The 15249-nt window shown below is 35.0% G+C and overlaps 2 protein-coding genes across 8 annotated transcripts; both read left to right on the top strand.

Moving 5' to 3' along the window:
• On the top strand, positions 2403-6645 carry LOC104776889 (methylenetetrahydrofolate reductase 1-like). 7 transcript variants are annotated; one of them, XR_766182.2, is made up of 4 exons: positions 2411-2828; positions 2971-3053; positions 3142-3251; positions 5322-6645. XR_766182.2 is itself a non-coding variant. In XM_010501047.2 (4 exons), the coding sequence occupies exons 1-4, from the start codon at positions 2641-2643 to the stop codon at positions 5379-5381; spliced, it is 342 nt and encodes a 113-aa protein (XP_010499349.1). In that variant the 5' UTR covers positions 2415-2640; the 3' UTR covers positions 5382-5658. The 7 variants fall into 7 exon arrangements, 4 of the variants coding, with proteins under 4 accessions (XP_010499349.1, XP_010499351.1, XP_010499353.1 ...); XM_010501047.2 differs by having other exon boundaries at positions 2415-2833; positions 3246-3251; positions 5322-5658; XM_010501051.2 differs by having other exon boundaries at positions 2418-2828; positions 3246-3251; positions 5322-5658.
• LOC104776888 (pumilio homolog 15-like) lies at positions 8777-9479 on the top strand. Its single transcript, XM_010501046.1, has one exon. The coding sequence runs from the start codon at positions 8864-8866 to the stop codon at positions 9263-9265; it is 402 nt and encodes a 133-aa protein (XP_010499348.1). The 5' UTR covers positions 8777-8863; the 3' UTR covers positions 9266-9479.

Below are 15249 nucleotides of genomic sequence, written 5' to 3'. Positions count from 1 at the left end.
ATGAGTTATCAAGCCACAGTGTGTGCAAAAGTTGCGGAGTTTCTCATATCGAAACTTAAGAGTACAAGTGTGATTTCCAAACTGGAATTGGCGTTGGAACCGTAGAGGAGTGTTGACATTCCATAGTTATGCGGACATCAGAACTAAACCAAACTGGGAGCATGGCGAACCAACCGGTCCACACACAAAACTGGTCCACGAAGAGCATCTTGGAGAATCTTTTTCCAAATGGAGTTCTGATCAAGCACAAAGAGAAGGGTTAATTATTCATCATCTAATTAAACCTAAGAAGTCCAATGGTTCAAGAGGGATCAAGCATCATCAAGTCAAATCACCTCATTGTTGGGATATGACTGTTGCACTCTTTTTCCCTTGTCTAGGGTTTTTCTCACTAGGTTTACCTAGAAAGGTTTTTAATGAGGCAACACCAAGTCATCAATGAACCACTTACCATTCATCTGATTCAAAGATGACACAAGAAGTCATAGCTGAAGTACTTGTTGGACTACTCGCTGGACCTGCTGAACTACTCGCTGACAAACATGCTGAACTACTCGCTGACAGACATGTTGAACTACTCGCGGATGAATCAGACATCATTGCAAGCTATGAAGAGTTTCGGACTTTTGACACTTGGACCAGCCCTGGAGGAAGCCCACACACCTATTTGATTCACCACAAGTCCCCAACCAATGGAGAACAACCCAAGAGAAGACCCAAGTCCAAACCACCCTTTGAATCATGTCCGTTGATTTACTTGGAGCCAGATATGGAAACTTCCATTTGCTTTCACTTAGACGTGCCCCAAATCTACATATTGAAACCAGGAGAGCTTCTACAACTACTAGAGAATATTTGGAGGATATCACACGCAATAATAGTCGTTGGATCAGGCGGATTCAATTCTATTATTACTTGCCTATTTCGGACCCGATTGTCATCAATGCACAACGACTACTTCCTATTTTATTTTTGTGCATATTCGAGTTTCCACAAGTGCCTAAGAAGCTTCCAAGACGTCACCACTTCCTCCCCAAGCTAACGAGATACAAGACACATCTTCTTGCCTTATTTGGACTGATTCTACACTTAATGGTCCAATGATCATATTTTCATTAATTGTTGTGATTCCTTTCTTGTTTTAGAACACTAGAACGTGTAGTTGAGCCTATATATGCTCTTTAGTTTGTTCATTGTAAATCACTCTTGATCATTTTAAAAGTAATAGAAACGTTTTCTTCTTTACAAAGTTTGAGTCTTTGTATTGCTTTGTTCTTTAGTTCTTTGTGAGTGATTCACTTAGTGCTTCAGAATCCTGCGTATTAAGTTTGTTGAGTGATTCAACATCCTTCATTCGTTCATTGATCGAGCGAGTCGATTATCCCACCGATTGAGCGAGTCAATCACCCTCTTATCCATCGTACCACACCTTGATTCACAAGAGAGTGCTTCAGAGCCAGCTCGTGAATTCCACCTTCCGCAAGATAAGCTTTGAATCTCTTGATCCTTGTGTGATCTTAAGTTGGAGTGATTCCAATCTTAAATCACATAGTAGTCGTATTCGCACATAGTCGATTAAGACCGCCCCATCTTCGCCAAAATCAGTCTCCAGGAAATTTCCAATCGTTTCTCCGATGAAGGTTATCATACGAAGGGTGAGGAAATGGACCGGAATTCCCCAAATTTGAACCCAAAAAGGAATGGAAGTCAAATCCGCATCAGTTTGGTTAGGATGCCATCGTTGTGTAACACACATCCATTCATTAAAGAACCAAGGTCCTCTTCGCTCAACAGCCGCCATGGATTCCTCGGAGTGAAATATGAATTGAATCTTCTTATTCTCCAAGATTCGACCAGAGATCTCATCATTACTCTCCCAAAGCCTTGGTGAAGTACTTAGCATCGCACGAAGGTTCTTCTTCCTAGGGTTGACCAGCTTCACCATTAGACTGAATTGTGTCGCTTGAATCGCTTCTGCACATAGATCGGCTGAGAGATGAACCGTAGCATCCTCAATACCCAAAGCAATTTCTTTCATTTGGCGTCTGATTCGATCTGCCATCAGTAATATGAACAACGAAAAATGATTAATTTCACTATGATCAACCTGAGGAAACCAGAGACCAACGCAAGGATTATATAGGTTTCGATGAAGGCGGTTACAACATTGGTAGCCATTTTACCATTACCAACCCTTGAAAAAACTGCCAAAAACTGGCGAGATCGGCGCTTAGAAGAGAAGAGACACGAAGAAATGATGAACCAGTGTGAAAACCAAAATCGCATCGCTCTCATTTTTTTTGTTTTATAAGTATCGTATTTATTAAGATACGTCATTTTTAGTTTCATGAGAGCAACTCCATTGGTTGTATTTTAGCAAAGTTGTTAGCTTAAAAAGCTAAAAAGATAAATCAGAAATCCTAATTAGTTAACAATCGATCTTTAGCTTAGAGATTTTAGGAGCGATGCTTAGGTAACATGTGTCAGCTTGTGAGCAAAATTTTAGAAAGAAAAAAAAAGCCCTGTTTTTTTTTTGTTTAACCTAGTCGTTTTTTCTCTCTCTTTTCTGCGATATCACTTGGGGTGCAGGAGGATCCACCGCCGGCTTCGAGGATACAGAATGTGATTTGCGTCGAGACTATGATGCATCTCACTTGTACCAACATGATTGTCGAGAAGATTGACCACGCTCTTGAGACGATTAGATCTAATGGGATTCAGAATGTGCTTGCTCTTAGAGGAGATCCTCCTCATGGACAAGATAAATTCGTTCAGGTTGAAGGAGGTTTTGCTTGTGCTTTGGATCTGGTCAATCATATTTGGAGCAAGTATGGTGATTACTTTGGAATCACTGTTGCTGGTTATCTTGTTATTGAATTTGCCCCATCCTTTTTGCTGGTTTTGTTCTTGTATTTTGTGTTTGTATTTTTGATCTCTGATTGAGGATTTGTGTGTTTTTGTTTAAATCAGAGGCTCATCCGGATGTTATTGAAGCTAATGGACTTGCTACTCCTGAATCTTATCAGAGTGATCTTGCTTACCTGAAGAAAAAGGTTCAGATTTGTGTTGTTCTTGCCTTTGCATTTTGTGTGTGTTGAGTTTGGTTACTTACTCGTCTTTGATCTGATGGGTTGTGGCTAGTGAAACATGTTGATGTTGGAGCAGATTTGATTGTTACCTAGCTTTTCTATGATACTGATATCTTCCTCAAATTTGTGAATGACTGTTGGCAAATTGGGATCAAGACCAAGGTATGTTATGATCTCTTACATGATTCATGATCGGGCTTGCTCTGTAGAAAAATGTTGTCTTTGTGCTTTAAGGCTGATCGATCCATGGATTTGATCCCGTTGAGAGTGACAAGCACGACAATGATCGATCCATGGATTTGTATGAAATGTGTGAGTGTGAATATAACTCTGATCATCAATTCATCATCTTATCTTGAAAACAACAGCTAGGTTGGTCCACTGTCCACACATCTTATAACCATACCATTATTATTAAGCGTAGACATATTCGTCTTGATCTCTAACAAAATAACAAAACCATTATTATTGTTTGTTTGGGTTTTCTTTTCTTCTGTGTGTTTAAACTGTGTATGTATACGTTGGTGATATATACACACAGAAATTTTCATAGTTAAAAATTGAGTTTGCATTTTGTGTTGAGGAGTACAAATCATTATTCTGCCGTTTAATGTTCGTCCTATTCCCACTATCTCAGCCGTATGCACAAGTAAGTAACCAACCTTTGTTTTGTTTTTTTTGTTTTTTCTGGTTTGAATTTTGGTCAATCTTTTGTTCCACCAAGTTAATATTAGTTCAACACACGAATGAATGCTTTAATGTTTTTCTTGTTGAATTAAGTCACATCATTATTTAGTGAACCATTCAACCAAATTTTTGCAGTGTGATAAATGGTTGGTTGTATGTTATTAGGTAAAAACTTATGTCCACCATTGATTGCTACTTATGTGACTTTTAACCATAAACTTCAATTAAATCTCTTGTTATATAGATAAATTCTTCTTACTCTTCCTTCTTCTTCAACCATAAACTATTCTTGTTACTCTTCTTTCTCCTTTAATTACAAACCATAAAAACTCTTTCTATCTCTTCCGTCTCCTTTAAACACCAACGACAAACACTCTTTCTTTCTCTTCCTTCTCCTTTAACCACCAACCAAAAACTTGACTATGGAACCATCTAGTGACATGTTAGGTTTTATGGATCTTTTAACTAGTCAAACCACAACCAACACTGTCGAAGCCAATGACTATGATGAGGTTCCAAGCGAAGGTGAACACCAACCTAAGGAGCGTCAACAAAGAAGGAAATGGTCTCAGAAAGAAGATTTGATTCTCATCGGTGCTTGACTCAACACTAGCAAGGATGCCATTATTTCTAATGACCAAAAATGCAATAATTTTTGGTCACGCATAGCAGATTATTATGCTGCTAGTCCTAAGCTTGCTGGTGTGGATAAGAGAGAGGCCAAGCACTGCAAAAAAAGGTGGCAGAAGATCAATGAGACGGTTTGCAAGTTTTTTGGAAGCTATGAGGCTGAAACAAAACAGAAAACTAGTGGCCAAAATGAGGATGATGTGATTAAATTGGCTTACCATATATTCTTCAACGATTGCAATGTGCAGTTCACACTTGAGCATGCTTGGAGAGAGCTTCGCCATGATCAGAAATAGTGTGGAGCTTCTACTAAAAAAGGTACTGGAGCTTCTAAGAGAAGAAAACATGATGACCATCCTTCACAGTCATCAACCTCAGTTCCAGCGAATGTGGAAGAAGAAGCTCGTCCTCCAGGTGTTAAGGCAGCAAAGGCCAAGGGTAAAAAGGTGTTGAGCAAGCCAAATATTGTGGAAGAAGAAGGCGCTTCGCTTGAGGAGTTTCAGAGCATGTGGGAGATAAGGCAAAAAGAATTTGATTTGAAAGAGAAGCAAAGTATGATCAAAGAGAAGCAAACAATGCATAAAATGCTTGACCGTCTTCTAGCTAAAACGGAGCCGCTTCCAGAAATGGAATTAGCTTTAAAGAATAAGCTAATTAGTGACATGTTGTCAAGTTAGTTTGAGTTTATGTTAAGGTTTACATTGCTTGTATGTTATTCCTTTCAGTTCTGTTTTATGCTATGAGTTGTATATCTGTTTTATGGTATGAGTTGAATTGATGTTTATGTTTGAATTCAACTTGTTTGGTTTATAATGACAGTCGGTTGGTTATGTATATGTTATGTTTAACTGTTAACAGTTTGAGTTGGAGTTTTTGTATGAACAAGTTTGGTTGTTGTATTGGCGACTATAACAGGTACATGCATTTGGGACATTTGAAAGAGACCGTGAGGGGTACATGCATTTGGGACTGTAGAAGACAAGAAGAAAAGGAGCAGAAGACAAGGGGAAGAACAAGGCCAGCCACAAGTTTTGTGAGTTGGACACTAGGTTACGGATGTTGAAGAAGTAGACAAGAAGAGAACAAAGCCAGCCATAAGTTATTGTTACTCTTTTGCACATGGTCATGGATGTATGTACTATATGTACTTTGTATTATAGACACCACAAATTTTACAAGCAATGTAAACCACAATTTTTTTTTACAATCTCCTCTATATAAGTGACATGAAGAGTTTATCAATATGGATTCACATTTCATTGTCTTTTTTTACAATCTCTCACGATACAATATTTTCCAGTTGCATCTTTTTCTCCTTTCTTTATCCACCAAAAACTTTTAAAATATATATTTTTCTCCTTTCTTTGGTGAAATGGTATCTTCTTCTAATAATATTGAAGAAAGGATGGATGACTACTTTGATCAAGCATTTGATAATTTTTTTGATAAAGCATTCGAGAATCGTTTCAACCAAGCATTCAATGATCAACAAGAAGCAACCACAGAGAAGCCAAAACGATCCTTCATTGAAAGAGACCGTGAAGGTGGTCACAGACGCTTATGGGAAGATTATTTCTCGACGATGCAACATATCCTCCTCACCTCTTTTGTCGCCGTTTTAGAATGAACAAAGCCTTGTTCTTGCGTATCGTTGAACGACTCTCTGCTGAAGTTCCATACTTTCGACAACGACAAGATGCTACTGGAAGGTTCGGTCTCTCTGCACTACAAAAATCTACAGCAGCAATTCGTATGATGGCATATGGTTGTGCAGCTGATGCAGTTGACGAATACCTCCAGCTTGCTGAAAGCACTGCGATGTTATGCTTGGAACAGTTCATTGAAGGAGTCATTAATTTATTTGGAGATGAGTACCTCCAAAGACCCACAGTAGAAGATCTTCAATGACTACTCGTTATTGGAGAGTGGCGCGGATTTCCCGGAATGATAGACAGCATAGATTATATGCATTGGGAGTGGAAGAATTGCCCGACCGCATGGAAAGGTCAATCCACACGTGGATCTGGAAAGCCAACAATTGTTTTAGAGGTTGTACATTCACAAGACCTCTGGATATGGCACGCACATATTTTTTGGACCTCCATGTACATTAAATGATATTAATGTTCTCGATCGCTCACTTGTTTTTGATGACATATTACAAGGTATAGCTCCCAAAGTGAAATACTTTGTCAATGGACGAGCCTATCATATGGCTTACTATCTTACATATGGTATTTATCCAAATTGGGCTACTTTTATCCAATCAATTCCAATGCTAGAAGATCCGAAAGCATCTTTATTTGCTACATGTCAAGAAGCCACACGTAAAGATGTCGAGCGTGCTTTTGGCGTTTTGCAAGCTCGATTTGCCATAGTCAGAAACCCAACTCTTTTTTTGAGTAAGAAAAAAATTGGAAAGATTATGAGAGCATGCATCATACTGCACAATATGATAGTAGAAGACGAACGAGATATAGCCACTCAGATTGATAAGGTAACATTCACACAAGCAGATTCAAGCAGAACTCCAGAAGTGGATCTCTTATATTCTATAGATACGCCTTCAAATGTCACTAACCTAATGAGGAACATAATGATCAGACGAAATGACCTTCGTGATCGAAAAATGCATCAAAGTTTGAAAGATGTTTTGGTTGAGAATATATGGCAAAAATTCGGAACCAATTAAGATTTCAATTAATCGTTTTGCATTGTGTTTTAAATATGCTTTTATGTATTGTTTGTATAAAATCTTATGTAATATATTCATTTCAAGTTTTTAAATATATACAATATTAAAAATATAAAACAAAAATTATTATACTATAATAATTTCTAAATTAATAAATTTAAATTAAGGACCACATTTTTAGATACTACAAATGGACCATAAAAATAGAAAGTTTTTAAGAAGTTTGTTAACTTCACATTTATTCACTTTTATTCAAAATTAATGTTTTTAGCAACTTTCCTAAAATACAACCAATTGAGTTGCTCTAAGAGTTGGTTTAATCATTAATTCTTAACTCTTAATTCTCGTGTTGTTGTTGTGGTGTTTATTGAACCGGGAGATTTAACCATTCTAGACCGGAAATCATTGGTTAATGGAAGCCCATTAAAATTTTAAATTTTGCAAATAAAACCTTAGTTTTCTGTAAAAAAAAATTGAGCACCAGGTCCCAAAAAAAAGGTGAGCCGGGCCTGATATAACATAAACAAAAAAACCTGATTTTTTTGGTTACTTACTTGGTTTCCAGGAGATCCACAACGAGCCGGTTCTACTACAGGCCATATATAGTAGTTGATAACTTTTTTTTTCTGGAGTTAGTACTATTTCTGGTATAAAGAAGCACTTAGAAGCTGCAATGTTTTCATATGCTTTTTTTCAAAAACTCTCACCTGAAGCATTTGTTAAACATTTACATCTAAGATATTAATATATATTAAATAATTATATATAGTTTCTTTGTAAAACATATAAAAAATTTATGATTTCAAAAAACATAAACTTATCTATTATAAGATAATATTTATCAGTAACTTATTAATGTTATTATTTAAAATAATATAATAATTTATTTAATACATAAAAAATAAAAATTAAATATATAAATGTAGATATAACGTTTATAATATAAATATTATTATTATATTTTAGATTAATTTTTATGTTCTATATATTTTTAAAAATTATTGAAATTAAAAATGTTAATAAAGATATAATGTCTTATCCAAAAATAATAATATATATATTAATTCTTTTTAATAAATGTGTCACATTATATATATATATATATACTATTTAATTACAAACATATATATATATATATAATCATAATATTTATTAAATGTGTGAAATATATTAAACATATTATCTAACAATGACTCAATGAGTGATATTTAAATTTTCTAATGAAACACATTAAAATTATATATTTTTAATATAATATATTAAATATAAATATAATTATCTAATCACTCACTTCTCCACCGTCAATTAAATGTGTTATATTAATCACTGCATTAAGCTTATGCAGCTTAGACTTTATGTTGCATAATGTTAATGCTCTATTATCTGTTGTTCCAATTAAGCTCTATATTGTGATTCTTATGTTGTGTGATTGTGTACTACAAAAATATATTTATGGTTCAGATTTAATCTCATTAGGGGACCACATAAATTTATTTGGTTATAACTTTTTGGTAAAACAAGATAGCCTTAGATTAGTCAAAATTCTAAAACACTGATTTTCTATTTTTAATCATTAATAAAAAAGAGTGTGAATCCAAAAATAACAATATATAGATGTATATATAAATACTGCAAGTACAAAAGCAATTTAACACAAGAAAATTAAATCTATTTTTTTTGTTAAAGCACAAGAAAATTAAATCTAAACATCTGAAAAAAGGTTTTCGAAAAAAAAAATAGAAAAAAACATCTGAAAAGAAGCATGAAATATCTCTTAGTTTTTCTAATTGTTTATGGCCAATGCATCATTGGTAATGTATCCGCCGGCCAAACAAATTATCTCGAGGTCTGGAACGATCTAAACGTAACCCTCTTTGTGCATTGTAAATCCGGAAGTTCCGACAGAAAAGGAGCGTATAAGCAGCCTGGACAATTATACCCTTTTCCTATAAGAGATAATTTTTGGAAGACGACACTTTTTTGGTGTACTTTAAGACAAGGGCCTAATTGGAAGAAAGGACGAAAATTTGATGTGTATAAGTATGAAAAGGGTGTGGCTCAGGGAGCCTACTACATATGGAGAGCAAAAAAAGATGGTATTTATTTTCAGAGAAATAAAAATCCGCTCCATAAAGTGTGGGATTGGATGATACTACCGAATTGACAAAAAAAAGATGATACTACCGTAAAAAATATTATTATATTGGTATTGATCTTCTCATCCCTAATATTACTTTTTATTTTTATTTCTTCATTTTTTGTACATATACTTCCACTCAATGGACAAGATATAAAATATCGTGAGTTTTTATAACTATGTAATATTTGTTCTTTTTCAAAAATAAATTATTTTTGATATTCTACTTAATAAAATACTCTCGTTGGTGTACCATATATTGTATATTGTTTAATTTGATTAAAAGAGCATACATACTGTTAGTTATATTAATAAAGACAAACTTGTTATATATATATATATAAGAAAAAGTAGTGCATCCAAGAATTCTAAGGCAAAACTAATAAGCAATAGTGGATTTGACGGACAAACTTTATTGTTGCTCTTAAATCATTTTCACTTTTAATGTGAAAATTGTAAGTAAAGAGATCTACATTGCCCTATCTATAACTTCAATGAATATGATTGTTCTGTTAATCTGTTATCAACCGTGATTAATTTGTTCCATAAAAGAGATTTTGGGATAAATGATAGTGCTAACAAAAAAAGTTAATAAAGGCCAGGGAGATATGTGGAATTCAATCAAATGTTTAATGACGTAATTTTGTCGGCTACAAGAAAGCATCTATATTTCCGATCACCATTTCCAGCTAAATCAGTATATGTATTGAGAAATTTTTAACTAATTTTCAATAAAAATATATTAAAAGGGAATTAGTCAAAAAATTTCATTATCCCGAATTAAAGTTCCACAAAATTTATCGAAATACTTAACTGAAAATTCGTCGAAAATAATAATTTTTAAAATTTTGAATTATTATTTTTTTTTCAAAAATAAACAACTGATGTTGGGCATCGATCCATCACCAATGGATCTGACTCTTTTGGGAGAAAGCCCAATACCAAAAAAGGAGGACACTTGTCATTCACGGTGCGAGAAGACGAAGAGTTCGGCGGTGATTCAGCTCGGCGAGCCCCAAAGGAGTGCGGGAAATTTAGAATCCCATAGAATCATGGGAATTGAGGTAAAACAACTAGAGAACCTTGAAAGGGGGTCCACAAAGTAATGGCCGGTAGGAAACCAAATAAGTTCAAAAATCGGAGCATCCGATGTAAATACGGAATCAAAACAGTCATATTAATGATAATCATTAGATTAAATGTCTCAGTTAAATGTTGGTTTGTGTATAAATACAAAACCTTTTACACCAAAAAATGAGGCATCAAGTATCAACACACATTATTATAGTAATTTGAAAGTAAAAAAAAAAAATAGATCATACAAAGTAGATCTAGGAAAGAGAAAGTTAAGAGCTAGAAAAAATAATCCTCTAACGACTTGAGGAAAAACAACCTCGCCCACCACACTTACCACGCTTTTCGACTGTAGTACACCTCTTTATCTCCTTCTCTCTAACTTACTCGCCACCTCTCATGCAGAATCAAATACAAACACTGTTTTACCCTTCTAATTGGTGACTAATTACTATCACTAGCATATGCTCCTCATGTGTCAATGGAGAGAGAGCTTGACTTGAATTCTCTGATTGCTTTAGAGTTTTTTCATTACTTAGAACATTTTCAACTCATAGAGTAAAAACCTCTATTATAGAGTAAAATGTTCTCCAACCCTACTATATATATCACTCTAATCACTACAAGAAAACAACGGTAATCCCTCGCAAACGTTGCGAGGAAAAAAAATTCCCTCGCAAACTAAACGCAAATTGCGAGGGCTTGTTTATAAAGTAATTTCCTCGCAAAGTTAGTATCTAGTAACTCCCTCGCAAATTTGCGATGTTTTTGCAATAACTTTTTCCGTCGCAAATAATAATAATGGTATAAAAAAAAAGTTAAAATTTTCATTTTGATTAGCTTAATTAAAATTAAACCGGCAATTAGAATTAAACATGTAATTAAAATTAAACCTGTAATTAGAGTTAAACCTTATAACTTATGCAAATTAAAGCTGTAATTAGAATTACTAAGTTTTCAAATAACAAAGTTTACAAGGGAGATCAAGTTTACAAAAAAACATTACACATTACACATTAAGAGAGAAAAGAGAGTTCATCAGTTTGATTAGCTGCCGGTAGCTTCTCCGTCGGTTGCCTCTTCGGTGGTTGTGTCTCCGGCAGCTGGATCCTCTCGGTGAAACCTTGCAGCAAACTCTGGATCTTTCTCTGCAAGATAATCAAAGTAAAGCATCATAACTATGCATCTTCTGTAACTGAGTCGCCTAACTTGCAAGGGTAGCTTCGGCAGCAGCAAGCTTTGCAGCTAGATCATGTGGATCTTAAGTGGGAGGAAGCAATTGACCAATGTGAGCTGAAGATGCTTCTGCTTGCAAGTTCCCAACCCCATATATCCGGTTCTTTTTCTTCGGAGTAACCTGCCAACATAAGAGAGACACACCAACAGTTAGACATTGATACAAAGAGAAATTGTAACAAAGATACATAAACAATGAACTTGCAAGAAGTTTACCTCAACATATATTTGGTTCTTTGCGGTAAGAGATAACCCGCCAGAAGCACTGCTCTCCACATTATCCCCAGAGAGTAGCAAAGATTCAGCTTCAGCTATCCTCGATGACACTTGATGGTAGACTTTCTCAGACATTCCATCAACAAAAGACCCATCAGTTTTCCTATGAGTCTCTTCTAGGACAAGCAGGAAATCAGGTAGTGGATCATCGGTCTTCTCAGACTAACACAAGAGTTATGAAACAAGTATTTGATTAGACAATGATCAATGCTTATAAACAGTGAATAAACAAGTGTTAAATAAGTAACTTTAAGAGGTATACTTACATGCTTTCGTGCTCGGGCTTTAAAAGATGCCTGACCAGATCGATGTTTGTGTATTCCAGTGCCATCAGGATCACTATACCGAGCATTACGGCTGTTGATACTCTTTGCTTCTGACTTTGGTCCAAGCCAAAACTTGACCAAGTCTTCCCATAATGTAGGATCAAGCCACTGCGGCATTGCTTCATCACCTTTTCGCTTCCACTTACCCTTCCACCGAGACACTTGATCACTCATCCGACTATTCAACTTGGTTTCAAACTCGGTTCTAACTCTTCCGTTGATGGACGGGTCCCAGTTATTTGTTTGCTTCAAAAAACATCACATGCATTAGTAATTAAAACACAAAATCTATATTTAAAACACATCAAACACAAAGCAAACTTACCGCAAAAGTTTCAAACCACCGATTTATAACTCGACCTGGTGTTTGGGTCCAATTGGCATGAGCATGTTTGAAATCTCTTTTAAAAATGGCCCGGACAGTAGAAGCCACATAAGGGTCCTGGTCAAACATACAAAGCAAAGGATAAATCGAATGAGGTACTATGAAAATACAAAAAAAAAATTAGACACAAGAAGATACTTTGAAACAGTCTCACCAGAGGGTACCCGGAGGTCGCTTAGGATCTAGTTTCGGTAAGGTAGCACGTCTGGGACTTGCAAGTAACTCTCCCAAAGTAAAAAATGATTGTTGTGGAGATATACGAGAAGTTGATTGCTGAGGAGGATCATCAGGCATCGCCGGAGAGATTCCATGTAGATTATCCTGCATTGCCGGTGATGTACCTTGAGAAGAAGCGGGAGAAGGTAACCTTTGGGGATGAGCAGAAGCAGAAGTTGTCCTTTGAGTACAGATTGGAGGAGTTAAACCTTGAGAAGAGATGAATCTTCTGTAAACGTTTTGGTTTACCGAACCGTGTTGCTCTCTTGAAGACATCTGAAAGCAGAACAAAAATCTGATTAGAATTAAGTAAAAACCCCCAAATCAAATTCAATAAAAACCCCCCAAATCATTAGAACCCTAAATTCAAAACCCTAAATTGAATCCCTAAACTCCAAATTGAATCCCCAAATTTGAAACCCTAAAATCGAATTAAAACCCAAATCGAATCATAACCCTAAACCCCAAATTGAATCCCCAAATTCGAATCCCTAAAATCGAATTAAAACCCTAAATTGAATTGAAACCCTAATCTAAGTCATCTTTCTAACTACAAATAGATAGAAGAGGAGAGGAGGAGACTTATCAGACCTTGAGAGAAGAGATCGAGTTTAACCGTTAAAGAGAGAAGAGATCAAGTCGGATCTGAGACAAGAGGAGGAGAAGGGTTCGAGAAGGGTTAACCGGACCTGAGAGAAGAGGAGGAGACTCACCGGAAAAGACAGAAGAGATCGGAGAAGAGAGAAGAAATCGGAGAAGAGAAGAATTAGGGAACTAGGGTTTTTTTTGCTGTGGATTAGTCGAGGTTTGAGCTACGGTCAAACTAGATTTTCTACTTATATAGAAAAACATTGTGTCGCAAATCCCTCGCAAATATTGTTAGGGTCTATGGTCCCTCGCAAATCCCTAGCAACCATATAAAAATAGGTAATTAATATTTCCAGACTTTGGGAGAGAATTGCGAGAGACCATAGCAAATCCCTCGCAGAGTCTTTTGGGTTTAGGTTTTGAAATTGACATTTATACCCTATCTTTGATTATAAACATTAGATTCATCTTTTTAATCATTTATGATAATGTAATTAGTCTATAGGTTAAGGTTCAAAGGGTTTAAAGTGTCATTTGCGAGGGACTGCTATGATTTGAGAAATTTGCGATGGATTTGCGACTAATTTAGGGTGTAGGTTTTGAAATTGGCATTTGTGCCCTATCTTTGATTATAAATCTTGGATTCACCTTTTTAGTCATTAAAATTATTGTAATTAGTCATAAGGGGTTTCGGATCAGGTTTAAAGTTGTCATTTGCGAGGGAATTGCTATGGTTTTAGTGTTTTGCAATGAATTTGCGACGCATTTGCTATGCATCTAGCGAATTACTCGCAAATTTGTCGTAAACCTTGAATATCTAATTTACAAAAACCATCAAAATAATTTTAAAAAATTAGTCAAATGAACTTGCAAGTATATTATAAGGTCCAATCAGCTCATCATATCCTTCTCTATCATCAAACTTTACAAAATTGTCTAATTTTGCATCTTGCTCCAATCATTAACTATCTTCTACATTATATCATATACATGTTCATTACATTGAGACAAATATTCCAAAATTTTCTAATTCTCCAACAATTTTGTGTTGCACTGCCCTATTTATGATTATAAGTCTTGGATTCATCTTTTTTAATAATTAATAGTAATGTTATTAGTCTTTAATGTTTAGGACTTAGGGTTTAGGGGTTAGGGTTTGAAGTTGTCATTTGCGAGGGAATAGCTACAATTAGTGTTTTGCGAGGGATTTGCGACGCATTTGCTATATATCTAGCAAATATGTTGCAAATTTGTCGCAAATTTTGAATATCTTATTTATAAAAACCATCAAAATAATTTTAAAAATTAGTAAAATTAACTTTCAAGTATCATTATACTCTTTTCTCTCATCTTTTTAATTATTAATAGTAATGTATTAGTAGTGTAGTTCATAATAATTCACTTTATGAACACATTGAAATGTATTTCAAAGTAATTATATTAAGTTTTGTAATATTTCTAAAAAAATAATTTCCTAATTTAGCAATGGATTTGCTATGGCTTTCGCAATTCCCTCGCATGTCCATAGCAATTTTGCTATGGATTATGTTTTCGCAAAATCGTCGCAATATTGAGATGCGGATTTGCGACGACTCTCTTCCTCGAAATTTTGCGAGGGATTTTGTAGTGGTTTTTAGTTTCTTGCAGATTCCTTGCAAATCCACCGCAAATTTGCGAGGGTTGTAATCCGTCGCAACTCGTCCTCGCAAAAGGCGTGTTTTCTTGTAGTGAATATAGAAAAATTAAATAGGTTTTCTCTGATTCAAATAATGATTTTGGATAACTTCGTGGGACTTATGATAATTTGGATTTTAGGAGATTTAAGTGGGGATTAAGATATTTTGGTGGATTTGTTATTATTTTTTTAATAATTTGTGATTTGATGAGATTTGGTGAGATTTTAAAAATAA

Source organism: Camelina sativa, chromosome 3, assembly GCF_000633955.1.
Source record: "Camelina sativa cultivar DH55 chromosome 3, Cs, whole genome shotgun sequence".
NCBI lineage: Eukaryota > Viridiplantae > Streptophyta > Magnoliopsida > Brassicales > Brassicaceae > Camelina > Camelina sativa.
Note: the sequence above shows the minus strand (reverse complement) of the source record. Positions and strands in the feature narration are given on the sequence as shown.

Coding starts and splice junctions, on each gene's coding strand:
- LOC104776889 (XM_010501047.2), top strand. CDS start 2,641: ATGATGCATCTCACTTGTACCAACATGATTGTCGAGAAGATTGACCAC. Junction 2,834..2,970: donor TCATATTTGGAGCAAGTATG/GTGATTACTTTG, acceptor TGTTTAAATCAG/AGGCTCATCCGGATGTTATT.
- LOC104776888 (XM_010501046.1), top strand. CDS start 8,864: ATGAAATATCTCTTAGTTTTTCTAATTGTTTATGGCCAATGCATCATT.